At 36.0% G+C, this 16210-nt stretch overlaps 1 protein-coding gene across 1 annotated transcript in view; it reads right to left on the minus strand.

Annotated features, from left to right (window-relative positions):
• The window catches only part of LOC140152999 (tRNA (32-2'-O)-methyltransferase regulator THADA-like), an 81563-nt gene that overhangs the window by 29544 nt on the left and 35809 nt on the right, over positions 1-16210 (minus strand). Inside the window, exons 26-30 of the mRNA XM_072175569.1 lie at positions 14394-15132; positions 12524-12651; positions 11059-11134; positions 10042-10192; positions 7271-7405 (exon numbers count right to left, since the gene is read on the minus strand). Of these exons, the coding sequence (XP_072031670.1) occupies positions 7271-7405; positions 10042-10192; positions 11059-11134; positions 12524-12651; positions 14394-15132 (1229 nt within the window). The remainder of the gene's footprint in view (positions 1-7270; positions 7406-10041; positions 10193-11058; positions 11135-12523; positions 12652-14393; positions 15133-16210) is intronic.

A 16210-nucleotide genomic window follows, 5' to 3' on the forward strand; every position in this document is an offset into this window, starting at 1 on the left:
CCACAGGGCTTTGGCAGTATATTGTGGTATACCACTGTCACATGTTTCTGACTTCTTCTCTTGTATGTGACACCATACGCGGGTCACACTTTTGTTTTGTTTTTAAGATATTTTATATAGCAAGACCCAAAATATGAATATTGAGCCAGGTCTTTTAAAGGAATATTGATCCGGGTCTTATGAGGAGAGTCACCCCTGATGGGTAAAATATTTTTAGATTCTTTACTTTTTTCTCTTTCATTTGACACCACTCGGGAGGGTTATACCTCCTTGGCATTTCCAGATATGATGAAAAGGACCCAAATTATGAATATTAAACCAGGTCTTATAAGAAGTGTAGGGAACAGACTCAGAGGTGCATATTTCATATTTTTTTCAGGGAGGGGGGCATTGGGGTAAGGAATACCATAGGAGGCAGTTGAAAAACAAATAACGCTTAAAAAATAGCAACTGCTCTTGTTAGGTGCTTTACGTGTGAATTTCAGAGAATTTGTGAAAAACAAAAATTCCATCTAAATGCCTGACAGAATAATCTTGTGAAACAAGATAAAGTTACTAGTATTGTAGGTAAATTTAACTGCATGTGTTAATATTTCCTGCTGCTGTATGACCTCTAATGGCACCTCATATCCTCAATGCCAGTCACTATTACACTTGAGTACAGGAAACCAATTGATAACAACTATCTGGTATGCAGTCACAGTTGCCATACACCTGTCTTTAACACCTAATTGGGCCTGCATCCACAAATGACACCCCTTATGTCAAGCCTAAGGTTGGGATCTCCTTTATAGATCCCATACCATTCCTCTTGTGTGTCCGCTTTATTTGTCTCAACTTTATATTTGAGCGCAAACTCCGCTAGGTCATGCTCCCCTCTGACCCACCTTAAAGAGGTATTTCCTGATCCTAGCATCCTCTTCTTATGACATTTTTCAGTAGATATCCACGAAAAAAGCTTATTCCCAAAATTTCAGTTGATTCCGATTTTGCGTTTGTGAGTTATGCATGATTATGTGTATTGCACTGCTCCATAGGCCACTGTTGTAATTTTGTTCTGGTATACCAGAACGAAATTCAAATTTGACGATATCTTTGCCAAACGAATTAATCTGCAAGAATTTTTTGGTAAACAAACATTATGTAGCCAGAGGTTTCCAGTGGTATAAAAATCTCAACTTTTTTTGAGAAAAGTGGGGGGGTGAGGCTGCGGATCACAAAATGCCCTTTTAAGCAACATATAATGGACATTAAAAAGTTCAATCAACAGCATTTAGCTAGGTGATCATAGTTTATCTTATATACTTATTTATTATGTCAATGATTAAAATGGAAGAAAAGATTTCTGTCATAATATGGGTATATTTTTTACATATCACATTACCACATTTGAGGATCACTTCCTATGTTCAAAGCATCCAGCTCCCGGGATGCAGCTCCCAGTCCAATTTGAATTGGGTTGCACTTATTATTTCTACATGCTTGTTGAGAGGTGATACTTATTGTGGCAATTAAAGTTCTATCATCTTTTTACATCTAAATATACACATTGTGAAAAGAGCACAAGTCTATATCAGGGCATGTGGTTCTTGGTATAAGGGCCAACAAATACACAGGCAAACAAACAAACACAGCCAATGATATGCTGCACTTCCATCTGCATTGAACTATACACTAGCTTCCACAGAAGTATGGCAGTCTTTTGCTCTGATTGACGCAAGTGACTTCCTTTCAAGAGCGCTGCTCTGCGCCAACCAACACTTTGATGTGCAATCGGCCAATCAGATAATCGGATTGTTGTTATGATTGTCAAAAGATTGACTCAGCCGATTAGAACCCCACTGCCATGTTTACGCTATACATCTTCTCAAAATGTAAACAACTGCCATTCTTCTCTGCCAGAGACTGTAACATTTAATTCAGGACACTAAGAGCAATTGCAATGAAGTTAACATACACTTTGTTATGGCGATCAAGTTTTCCCTACACATTGGAAGTGGATGTGGTAAGTATTAGCATCATGTTGGTTTTCATGGAAAAACTTTGGCATGATCAACAGGTATTATATAAACATAAACATAATTTTTTCATCAGGTTTGCCATCGCAAATAATAAAAGTGATGCCACCCAGGTATCCTTCCCAGGTCCTCAGGTTTACATAGAATGTTGTGAAGTCAATGAATGACTAAGTTTGCATAATTCTGCCTGGCATAGTATTTACCCCAAGTTAGTGCATACATTTTGACGACAAACTCTATTCCAAAATCCACATCCACTTCTACTCTACAAGGAAAATTTCACCTCAATAATTTGCAATTCATTGTTTATTTCTTAAAAAAAAAAGTAGCCTCATCACTTTTAAATCTTAATATCTTCTTATTATTTGCAGTTTTGTTAAAAATTTTCAATAACTGTGCCCTGCAATAGTGATACAGCATTTTGGCCCAAAAGAAATTGGCAACTGAATCATGTGCATTGTATTGTCATCCATTACAAGGATGATGGTCATATTATGGTTATGGTTAGATAGTGTGATTGATAACACAATTCAAGGGATTCACACACTTTCCACAAAGAGTGTCATAATCCTTAAGGGGGTACTACACCCCTGCCCAATTTTGTGCCTAGTTTTACATTTTTCTAACAAATTATAGCGCATTGGGGACAAGTAAGATATGTATATTATAGGGGCAAGGACTACAACTACTGCACTGGAAATTTTATTTCAGCACAGACAACAGTTGTGGAGTTACATTCAAAAATGAGGGAAAACCAATATTTGATCAATAAATCAATAACTACTTGCTTTGAGTTGCTGAATTTTCAGTACAGTAGTTGCAGTCCTTGCCCTATAATATACATATCTTACTTGTCACCAATGTGCTATAATTTTTGAGAAAAATGCAAAAAAATAGGCCCAAAATTGGCCAGGTGTAGTACCTCCTTAAGTTACTAACAGATTGACCATCAAAACTTATTAGCTACTTTATTTCAGATTAATTTGACTGTCTAATCTGGCTTAGAACCACCAACTTCAATACAGGGTAGCCCCATTTGTAATTCAATGATGAAGATGAAGGAAGATCAATAGCCCAATGATAACTGTTTTGTGGCAATTAGAAGATGTATAGCAACCAGAGGTAAGTGGGGAGGGGGAGCAGGTGGAAAGTTGCCCACTTTGGCTCAAAATACCAGGACCAAGGGATCAAACAATCATTTTCAATTATAGACCCATGACCCCAATCAAGAAGTTAATGAGCAGATTAAGGGAACAACTGCAAAATCAATGTACACTATACAGATATGTCTCAAAATAAGAATTTAACATGTTTAAAGGGGGTGAAAAGTAGAAAAGAAGAATAACTAGTGGCAAATGGTGGTCATAGACCACAAACCTAGCTGGGGCATGTTGGTGTTTTGGAGGTATCTCAAAGTGACCCCTGTAAAATGTTCCACTGGTCATGAGGTTTGTTGTCACCGAGTTTGAGTCCCATACGACTTACAGATGCCCAGACAATTAAATTCTACGATTTGACCCAGTTGACCTTTGACCTGACCCCTGTACAGCATTCCAAAGTGTTCCCTGGTCAGTAAGTTTGTTATCATAGAGTTTGAGCCCTGTACCCCTTACAGATGTCCAGAAAATGCATTTCTAAAATTTGACCTCTGCATGACCTTTGACCTGACCCCTTCAAACTGTTCCCATGTTCATGAGATTTGTTGTCACTGAGTTTGAGACCCATTATACCCCATACAGATATGCAGAAAATGAAATTATATGATTTGACCCCAGTTAACCTTTGACATGACCCCTGCAAAGTGTTCCAAAATATTCCCCTGGTCATTAAGTTTGTTGTCACAGAGTTTGAACACTGTACCCCTTACAGATGTCCAGAAAATGCATTTCTAAAATTTGACCTCTGCATGACCTTTGACCTGACCCCTGTAAAATGTTCCCCTGGTCATGAGATTTGTTGTCACTGAGTATGAGCCCCACACCCCTTACAGATATCGAGATTATAAGGCAAAATAGATTTTACCCCCTTAATGACCTTTGACCCCAATTCTGTGTGCAAGGTATGGGCACTGGGTAAAGCCGATGCACATGTGTAAATGACATCATTGTACTATGTAATATGTGGCAGAAGAAGCATTTTGAAGGTATTTGATTATATACCGGTAATGCCCCTTAATGACCTTTTGACCCCAATTCTGTTTGCACCATATGGGCATTGGATATAGCCGATACATATGTGCAAGTTACGTAATTGTAGGGTGTAACATGTAGGAGTAGAAGCATTTTGAAATTAATTGCCAGAAAGAAAGAAAGAAGAACTAGTGGCAAATGGTGGTCATAGACCACAAACCTAGCTGGGGCATGTTGGTGTTTTAGAGGTATCTGACCCCTGCAAAATGTTCCCCTGGTCATGAGGTTTGTTGTCACTGAGTTTGAGCCCCATACCCCATACAAATATCCAGAAAATTTAATTATATGATTTGACCCCAGTTAACCTTTGACATGACCCCTGCAAAGTGTTCCAAAATATTCCCCTGGTCAGTAAGTTTCTTGTCACAGAGTTTGAGCCCGTGCACCCTTACAGATGTCCAGAAAATGCATTTCAAAAATTTGACCTCTGCATGACCTTTCTCCTGACCTCTGCAAACTGTTCCCCTGTTCATGAGATTTGTTGTCACTGAGTTTGAGCCCCATACCCCATACAGATATTCAGAAAATGAAATTATATGATTTGACCCCAGTTAACCTTTGACATGACCCCTGCAAAGTGTTCCAAAATATTCCTCTGGTCATTAAGTTTGTTGCCACGGAGTTTGAGCCCTGTACCCCTTACAGATGTCCAGAAAATGCATTTCTAAAATTTGACCTCTGCATGACCTTTGACCTGACCCCTGTAAAATGTTCCCTGATCGTGAGATTTGTTGTCACTGAGTTTGAGCCCCACACCCCTTACAGATGTTGAGATAAGGCAATTGTAAGATTTTACCCCCTTAATGACCTTTGACCCCAATTCTGTGTGCAAGGTATGGGCATTGGGTAAAGCCAATGCACATGTGTAAGTGACGTCATTGTGCTATGTAATATGTGGCAGAAGAAGCATTTTGAAGGTATTTGGTTATATACCGAAAATGCCCTTTAATGACATTTGATCCCAATTCTGTTTGCACCCTATGGGCACTGGATATAGCCGATACATATGTGCGAAGTTACGTAATTGTAGGGTGTAACATGTAGGAGGAGAAGCATTTGAAGTTTGTTGCCAGAAGAAGAAGAAGAACTAGTGGCAAATGGTGGTCATAGACCACAAACCTAGCTGGGGCATGTTGGTGTTTTAGAGGTATCTGACCCCTACACAATGTTCCAAAAATGTTCCCCTGGTCATGAGGTTTGGCGTCACCGAGTTTCAGTCCCATACTCCTTACAGACGCCCAGAAAATTAAATTCTAAGATTTGACCCAGATTACCTTTGACCTGACCCCTGCACAGCGTTCCAAAGTGTTCCCCTGGTCAGTAAGTTTCTTGTCACAAGAGTTTGAGCCCCGTATCCCTTACAGATGTCCAAGAAAATGTATTTCGAAAATTTGACATCTGCATGACCTTTGACCTGACCCCCGCAAACTGTTCCCCTGTTCATGAGCTTTACTGTCACCGAGTTTGAGTCCCATACTCCTTACAGATGCCCAGAAAATTAAATTCTAAGATTTGACCCAGATAACCTTTGACCTGACCCCTGCACAGCGTTCCAAAGTGTTCCCCTAGTCAGTAAGTTTCTTGTCACAAGAGTTTGAGCCCGTATCCCTTACAGATGTCCAGAAAATGCATTTGAAAATTTGACCTCTGCATGACCTTTGACCTGACCCTGTAAAATGTTCCCCTGATCATGAGATTTGTTGTCACTGATTTTGAGACCCACACACATGTTGAGCTAAGGCAATTGTAAGATTTTACCCCTTAATGACCTTTGACCCCAATTCTGAGTGCAAGGTATGGGCACTGGGTAAAGCCGATGCACATGTGTAAGTGACGTCATTGTGCTATGTAATATGTGGCAGAAGAAGCATTTTGAAGGTATTTGGTTATATACCGAAAATGCCCTTTAATGACCTTTGATCCCAATTCTGTTTGCACCCTATGGGCACTGGATATAGCCGATACATATGTGCAAGTTACGTAATTGTAGGGTGTAATATAGGAGGAGAAGCATTTTGAAGTTTGTTGCCAGAAGAAGAAGAAGAAAGAAGAATCGGATAGCAAAACAGTACCTAGCTTGGGGGGTTGAAAACCCCCCAGCTAGGTAAAGAAGAATCGGATAGCAAAACAGTACCTAGCTTGGGGGTTGAAAACCCCCAGCTAAATAAAGATCGATAGCAAAACAGTACCTAGCTCGGGGGGTTGAAAACCCCCCAGCTAGGTAACTATGAACCGTTTGCCCCATGTCCCCTCTTCCAAGAATGTGCATTTAATGAAAGATAAATCACAACATAAACTTGGTGGAATGTTCCTGTGTAGTATTTACATCTTTAATCATGAAATACATTCCACAATATTAAGCCTTGAAGCAGGTGTGTTTTATGATGCAGAAAACCTTATATATGATGATCAAAATGGTTACCAACAGGTAATTTGTAAGGTAAATAACAATGTTTGTAACTCCACCAGTCTATCAAGACCAGTGGAGTTATTGATGGGAACACAGGAAATGTAATATGTCCTGTCAGTTTGAGGGAAAAAGTATCAGACAACCATGGTGTTAGGTAACAATGGCGTTGGGTAGTGAGCTCAGTAGAGAGAACACCTTCCCCCTCCCCAACTCAAAATTTGAACCACAATCTTTGCATAAGGCCAAATATATATGATTGTTCAAAGATCCCCTCCAACATGTATGGGGCTAATTAGCTTAATAAATTGCCCAAAAAGGTGTGAATTAGGATACTATTGCATCATTTCATTCATGTTTTAGAAGTCTCTAGAAACTGTTTAAAAATCTTCATGATGTCAACAATTCTGTAAAAAAAACCTTTTTTTAATTTCCAAAATTATGTTGGTATTCTTTTGTAGAGTAAAAATTTTTTCCAGATTAGCAACGGTCAGAAGAGGACATTAAAACTCTTTTTTTTTGCCCAACTCACCTGATGGGCCTACATAAAAGCTTTCAAAAGTAGCTTGCTTTGCATTCTTGACTTAACACTCTTTGTAAGCCTTATCATGAAAAACCTGATTGTCCAAAAATAGCTCAGTGAAACATGAACTCACCTGCAAGATGTGATTTGTTAGGTAGTGCTGATATAGCTTGTTTCACAGTATGGCATGCTGCCAGCTGCACATGAATGTCATCATCTTGAAGTAATCGCATTACAACACTCCATAACCTGAATGGGATCTGGAAACCTGCAGATGATGATTAAAATAGTAGGATATGTCATAATTACAATCCAACAATGATGTAGGTGAAATAAAAGGCTCTGAGACAATAAATGTATCTAAAAGGAAAATAATAAAAACCAATATAGAGTGTATGCAATAAACCCAAGCGGAACGAGAGTTGCTAAGTAACCGCTAACCGAACCATAAACACATGCATGATCAAAGAGCGAGTCTTCAATTTCCCCATAGCTTCCCACGTTGTACACACATCAGTCGAATTTGGCGGTGTTCGTTTGTTTGTCCTCCAAGTTATAGCATTGTTCACTTTGTGTTGAACATTGTAAGTGGGCCTCACTAATGACATAAAGGTTACTGTTATATCATGTCAAGAGGCCACTTTCATGAATAAGCTAAACAGCCTATGTGGAGGAATTGTATGCATGAGCAATCACACCAATGACGTAGTAATGAATACCCTCTATTCCACAAAGAGATCTTACAAGTTGATCTCAAATGACCTTTGACCTCCGTATGTGACCTTTGATACCATCAATACATGTATGCACCCATAGTGCAGTTATGAACCAAGTTTGGTTGCAACAGGATTTGAACTGTTCACCCAAGACCATTTAATCCCCTCTTATCAGATGAGATAAAAAGAACATTTAAAATTGATGTATTTCATGACTGATTTAATGATTATAAAACCCTCACAGCTGTATTATCCCATGAATATGAATTTCAAATGGGGTTACCTGAATGAGTGACTCCATTTGAAATCGACACCCCCGGTATGGGAGATTAAGATTATGTCTTCCATAGGAGGTGTAATGGATTTCAACTGGAATATCTCATTTACTCACAAAAACATTAGGAAACAGAACAGTAATAGAAATCTGCTCACATTTGCGGAAATTTTGTTTTCTGAAATACAGGAATCTTGCTTTGACAGCCACTACAATGAAGAGTAAGACAATAACCCATGAGATTCACCATATTTGTGAAATTACCTGGAAGCTGAAAATATCATCAAGCTACACTGTGTCAACCAGTAATAATGTATATATGACCAGGAAAGAATTTTCCTTGCATGACAAATTTAAGTAACTTTCCTTGGAACACACAAAACAGGTGTTTAATCTAATTTTAAAACTATAGGTTTTCCTGTTAATATTGTGTAATTGTCCTTTAAACCATTCTTCTTAAAATAATGGCATGAAGTACACTTCTTTAAATTTAAAGTATTGTGCATACTACTTTCTTTGAAATTTAAAATTTGAAGGTACTTTGAATGTCAAAACAACAAAAATAACTCATTTTACAGAATTTACATTATGTACAAGGGGGTAACCACAGTCTTAACAGGTGCATATGTGTGTTTCCCCTACATAAGACACAAGACCCACCACAGCCTTTCCCCCTACTACATGTACTCCCAAGGAGGGTATGCATCATGGTTCATTGCTTATCATATGCAATGAACCAGGTAGGATACAGTAGATACATATTTCATAGTGTCAGTTACAATTATGACAAGACTAATACATGTACACATTCATGGGTCAGGCTACTTTGTTGAACATTTGAACCTTTTAAGGTCCATAAAAAGTAGAATGTTATTAGAATTTGATAAATAGGCAACTTTACACAGCACATTTAATGCTTATTTATCACATTAATTATGGTACATTACTAAATTACTTAAAGGAATATTTTGTGATCCTAGCATCCTCTTTTTATGACATTTTTCAGTAGATATCCACACAAAAAAGCCTATTCCCAAAATTTCAGTTTGCAAGTTATGCATGATTATGTGTATTTCACTGCTCCTTAGACAATGTGTTGTAATTTTGTTCTGGTATTCAAATTTCGTGATATTTTTGCTAAACAAATTAATCTGCAAGAAAGTTTTTGTACATATACATTATGTAGCCAGAGGTTTCCAGTGGTATAAAAATCTCAAAAAAATTTTTTGAAAAAAGTGGGGAGAAGATGCTGTGGATCACAAAATGGCCTTTTCAATATTATTTATCTATTCAATTCTTTATTCATTCATTTTTCATTCATTTTTAATTTATTAATTTGTTCATTCATTTAGTCACTTAAATATTTTCCAGGATGCATTTGTTCTTACTACATACTTAATCTCGAAACATGATGTATAGATGTGAGTCCAGTAACTTCTATGATGTGTAGAAGTCTGATAATATCATCTTGATATCTTGATATGTTAGGCCCTTCATACTTGATTCTGAGTTTCCAGTCACATAAGTTTCAGAAAACAAACAAGGCAACTTTTTCATTATTTCTTATTTTTGCAACTTTCATTTTCAGTCAAAATACAGAATTAAGTGACGTCTACTACACACCAATTTACCTAATAAAGAGAGGACATTTACTTACGCATGCTTCAGCGGGTGTAGTATGTGAAGCAAATTCAGATTGAATTCATTCTAAGTCAAATGAAAAGGTGCACAAGTTTACAGGATTTTACCGCAAAAATGCATATTTTTTAATTGTATTTTTTGAAGAAAAAAAACCAGTGATTCAAACGTGGATGTGAATTTCAAACATGCGCTGGGCATCTGGAAACTCTAATCAAGTTTGAAGAGTCTTACCTGTACATCTTTATACACATAAACATTGAGACAGTCCCCTACCTAAAAGTTGATGATGATCTACCATGACGATGCCAGCAAGTTTGCTGAGAGTCTCTGCAACCACTTCTCTACATTGGTTACTATGCTCAGGTTGGCTGTAATCATCTAGTAGATTGCTCCAAGTGTGAAGAGCCTGAGTTGTAGATTCAGTCTTGAAAAGAAAAGAAACACATTGTAAAATTTGAATTCTATTATATACTTACACAACTCTCATCAAAATGAATATTTTCATGAAGGTCAATTAGAAAATTTAGATGGAAATAACAAAAAATTTAAACTACCAAAATGTCAATATTAAAATATAAGGATTCCCTCATCATGATTACAAAAATTGCATATTTCTTTTCCATTTTAATAAAAACAAACTCAAATCTTTTCTCAATCTGTTGCAAAATGTCTGTAAAAATTATCTAACCATTAGTCCATGTTTTGACATGGTCTTGCATCAACAATATAGATAATAATGAAATAATTCAAATAATGAATAATGAAAGAGTCGCCTCATCACTCGACAAACAAATGTGACAGGAACTGTAACATCAACTTTCACTAGCCTTACAATGCAGGACTTTCAAGGTACTGAAATTGAACTGTCAAGATGATCTTCATTCAATATAATGAAGAAATCAATTAAAGAGTAACTTGGAATTTTAAAAAAATCATTATGGAGAAGATTTATCTTTGAAGACAACAAAAAATGTGCTGTTTTGTTAAAATAAATATGTTATTGCAACTCAGAATTGTTATTTCCTGTTAGATGAATGTATCATATCATGAAGTCAAAAGAAGGACAATCTAGAAATTTAAGTCGACCACACAACAAATATGCATTTAAAGCAAATGTCCCTGATACCTTTAAAGATAAGTTTTAAAGCAGCAGTTTATTGGTGTACATCCAACTAACCACAGTACTTCCTTTATTGGAAGTCTGCACTTTTAACAGCTGACCATCAAATTTCACCAAAATTTGTCAAAACAATTTCTCACAAATAGAATTGTGTGAATCTGTAAGCTTACCATGTTTTCAACTTTATTGCACAAAAGTGGAATAAGTGATGATGTCATTCTAATGGCAGCGCATACTATTTCATCCCTGAAAAACAATCAGAAGGCAAATAATTACATTGTTATTGAATAACACATGTCAGTCCCACATAGTATTAAAGAGTAATTTCATAAATGTAAATTACACTTAAAAAACGTTGATCTCTACATATTCTGTTTTATAATTACTGATTCAATAGTGCACTAGTTCCATACACACCTAATCTGATTTTTTGGTTGCTCTCAAATTTATTATATATCAGCTCAGAGATTCTCTTTATGCTTGGAAAAAAAAGTGATGACAACCTTTTCATCTATACTATTCTGATAACATATTGCCTTCTGTTATCAAACACCGACTAAAAATAGACAACCCTCTGCATGACCTAAAATATTAATGTCCATATCATAACTACATGTAAATCTAAGAAATAAGTTATCAACACACAATGTATCAGCTTCACAGGTTTCTATTGAAAAATGGTTTATCTTTGCCTTTCTGTTGTTTATATGCAACAGTGGTGCTCCAAGAATATTATTTTCCAAGACTAGACCATGTTAATGGAGGTAACATAGGGGGCAGCGTGTCCCCTTTACATTTGTGACTGGACGCGGCGAATCAGCCGTAAAGTCGGCCCGGTCAATTTTGTTTTATTTCGTGTTTAGAAAATATATACCATAAGCTTTAAAATGGTATATCATTTGACTTCAAACGATATCCAAAAGCCGGGTTATGATTTGTTGAACTCTGTTCCTTCGACAAAATTGTATTTTTTATCAGTTCTACATGTGTCTCTTTTTCTACATTTCTGGTAATAAATATCCAACAGTCATAATTGGCGGTCATTCCAAATCATCCCCAAGTCAACGAGGTTCAGAAATATTCTCTCATTGTTCATTGTTGATTATACATACCTAGACAAAATACAATGCTTTGTTATCTACCACTTGAACAGGATTTAGCCAAAGCAAACAAAGACAAGAACTATTCTATAGAAATAGGTAGAAGCTTATTATCCTCTTCAGCAGTAGTATTATTGATTGATTTAAACAGCGTTTGATAAGATACTTATGCATAGCAATTGATACACCTATGAATAACGACCTTCACATACATTTTACACTTTAACTCAGAATACAATTTGCCGAGTTTACGGCTGATTCGCCGCGTCCACTCACATTTAGGAAATATGGTTGGGAATAGTCAGCTGTGAAATTCTTACCCATAGGTTTTGTGTGTAAAATATGGTCAATATCAATATTGTATTACAAGAATTTTGGGTGATATTGAGTCAAAGTTGGTCATTTTGGGTGGAATTTGAGAGATTTGGGGATATTTTGGGTGGATTTGAAGAGATACTTTGACCTTAATGGATGGGGCGGTATCCGTCCGTCCCCTTGACACTCCCTTGACTACGGGCCTGCCTTAGATTATTACCTTTGGTTTTCTTGATTTGCCACCTGTAGTATCTTATTGAAGCAGTCCAAACAGGAGATAGCAGCACCACCTGGTAGTACCCATGGAAATGTGTGGCTTAAATGATGGCTACTTAGGAGCAGCAATGCCTGCATACAGAATAACAAATGACAAAGGTGTAATTCAGGTTGAAATATACAAGAAACATGTGATGCGATCAAGCAAAATCAGTCGGAACTCGGAAATATGAAATTTTTAGTTTCTTATAGGTTAGTAAAACATTTACAAATCTTGATTTTGCAGAAAATCCCATTGAAATTGAACAACCAGTTTCAAAGATATGAGCAATTAAAAAGTTTCCAAAACAACAGGAAACAAAAGGAAATATTTTCTTTGTATGGCTATATCTCAAAATCAATATTTCCGAGTTCCGACTGATTTTTCTTGATCCCATCACATATACTAATTATGACATATTTATTGTTTTACAATGATGAGTTTGTCACAACAGAAGATCTGTGAGGAGTGACATCATTTATAACACGGCTATGAAATGAAGAACTGTAAATGCAACATTCTGGATATCATCTAGATACCCTCTTGGAAGTACAGTCAAAGTGATAATTTTGTATGTGAAGAGTTTAAAAGTTTCACCTTTTACAGTGTATCATCAATCCAAATGTTTGCATGTTATAAACAAACAGGAAAAAATAGATAGAATTATCTTTAAATATTATCATTAAATATTTTGATTGGGAAGTTAAATAATTTGAATCAGGCTATTCAATAAGAACATTTTCATACACATGGATTTGTCATGTTGAAAAGTACATTCAACTTTTTTCATCATAAGAGCATAACATAGTCATGATACATTCCTTCCTATTAAACCATGATTAGATCAACATTGTAAATGTTTAGAATGACTGTGTGAGAGGAAGAAATCTGAATGTGCAATGGCTGCTCCACTACAGGTTGATTTGTGAAACTGTATAGGTTTTTATGACATATGGTACTGTAAAAGCTTAATTTATTTTCTCGCTTTTCACGCTGCAAGCAGCTACCACAATGGTACAAATGTACGAATATATTCTTTTTGTGTACATGTTATTGTAAGGAAGCATAGAATCGCAAATTTAAAAACACAGTGAAACTCTTCAAAATTGGAAAAGTGCAAAAAAATTAATTGCACAAAAGTGTCCATTATTTTACAGCAAAAAAAAACTATCCTCAGGTACTTGATTAATGAGTCTGGAACCTTTTTTAATTATTTGTCATGTCAACAAGTTGCTACAATAAGCACGTCAGGAACCACTGTCATAGAATTTTAGTCAGAAGAGGTGTGAGTGATGGCAGGGTAGGATGCATGTGTGGAGGGTATTTATTGGTGACGCATCCTCTATCAAGCAAAGGTATGCTCAGCTTTTCTGTGGATATTATGTTAAAATTGACTACAAAACATTCATTTTTTCATAAACAAATTCACATAGAGTTCATCTTCATAGAAGTGATATTTTTATAAACAAGTCAAATTATTTTGCAACAAGGTCTTCATTTTGGCAGTCCAGCACCCTACCTCACCTTAATAAAAGACCTGGCTAAAGGCCTGCCCGGATTTGAAACAAAGATTAAGAATTAGAAACAGCTATTTCCTGCTCCTGATGTTTGTAATTCTTGAATCAAAAATATTGTGAGGAATTTCTTTCACATAAATAACTGTTTGCTTCTCCAAATAAAGCTATGCACTATTTACATTTAAATATAGAAAACACTCTGGAGGGAAAAATGTCTTCACTTTTTAAATAGATAAGTACCTCCATGGGAATTGCAATACACCAATCATAACTTCCATACTTCACCACTTCAAATTTCAAAAACAAACTTGAGTTACCTTCTCTATACAAGCAGGGTGGTCCTCTTTTCCATTTCCAATTACCACGGCAACAAGAACATGAAAGATGTCATCAGAATGGATGACCTTTGACCATAAATTTGTTTTGCAAGTTTCAGTTATATCTCCTTGCATTGATGCATCATTGAGGGTACATGTACGATCGTTTAGCAGTGTCCCCAATGTGAGTTCACGCACTTCATAGTGGGGAGAAGAGATTAGATTGGATACAACTTTGATAACTCTGTCATCTGTCTCACATGGCTTTGATTTCTGAGTATTATCCAAATTGCTTCTGCTCCTGTTACGGCATCCCTTTAAAATGGCATTCTCATCCTCAGGGTTATTGCAACTACCTGATATCTGAAGTTCTCCAAAATTCTTCTCAATACTTGCACTACCATGAACTTCTTTCTCACACAGATATCCAGGGGTCTCCATGAGGGTCTCTACAGGGGTCTCATGAGGGGTCTCCGCATCCTGAATTTTCAGATACAATTGAACATTTGAAATCTGCCATTCAATGTACCCTGGGAGTTGTTGATGTGCATCTTCAGCATCAGCAGCTTCAGCAATATTACTGCTGACAATAGACCACAATGATGTGTTGAGCTTCAGCAATGTGTCAGCACAGGAATCTCTTCTACCAGATGATGAAGTCTTCATCCAGAATTGATCTGATATAATGGTATTCAAGGTGATCAACATAGCAGATCTAGTTACATAGCATGGGTTGTGTCTACAAATAGAAAATAAACAATATTCTTGTTAAGACATTTAATGAAGTATTATGTGATGAGATCAAGCAAATTCAGTTTGACTTTGTATAAATTGAAATGCCAAAGGACGAATACAAGTGTCTTCTTTTCAAGTATTATTGGACATTACAAGTTTTTATAAATTTATAGCCATTTTATTGATTCAAGTTTTGTTTTTTGTAAGTATGAAAGAATGTCAAATATAATTGAAATGAAATATTTAATGGACTGGTCTTCAATAAACTAATAAAAGTATAATTCTTTTTCTAAACTCCAAAGAAACAGTGACCCCAGACAATAGTCTGAAGCCAGCACAGAGAGCTTGGCAAGAGATTTTATTATAGTGCTGCAAGAATGCTGAATGGAAACACAACCCACATTATTATTGGTTTATCTTATATTCAAAATACCAAGAACAAACATATGATGTAAAACAATTCTATTACCCTGAGGGTGCAATGTGCATTATTCAAATATGTATTTTTGATTGGTCTGACAAGATCAAGAGGAATGCATCTAGTATTGAGTTTGAGTTATTGATAAAACCAGGTGATACATTCTTATGTTTTACTTTGTTTTAAAGTTAGAGAATTTGTAATGGGGTATTGACCATACTTTAGCATAATTTGTAAAGTGTGAACTAATAATGAACATATTTCAAAATCAGAAATTGTCAACATATTCTCCTGTTACATATGTGTTTTTGATTGGTCCACAGGGGAACATTATTCAGAATAATGTGATCATAAATGTCCAAATTGCATTCTATCCATGCTCTACATTTTTCATTTTTTGCAATAAAATTATGGGCTGTCAATTATACTGCGGACATGCCTGCTTGCCTTTTCTTTGATATATAATATGCAATGTCTGCTATTTTCACAAGTTGATAGTTTCTCTTTATCTTTGAATCATGCTATTTTGGGATAATAGAATAGAAATATAAGGTTTACAATTTCAATTAAAATTAAGGATTACTGACAGACTGTTTGTTGGGATGATTGATTGATTGATTGATTGATTGATTGATTGATTGATTGATTGATCAATTGATCAATT

This window comes from Amphiura filiformis, chromosome 5, assembly GCF_039555335.1.
Source record: "Amphiura filiformis chromosome 5, Afil_fr2py, whole genome shotgun sequence".
NCBI classification, from domain to species: domain Eukaryota; kingdom Metazoa; phylum Echinodermata; class Ophiuroidea; order Amphilepidida; family Amphiuridae; genus Amphiura; species Amphiura filiformis.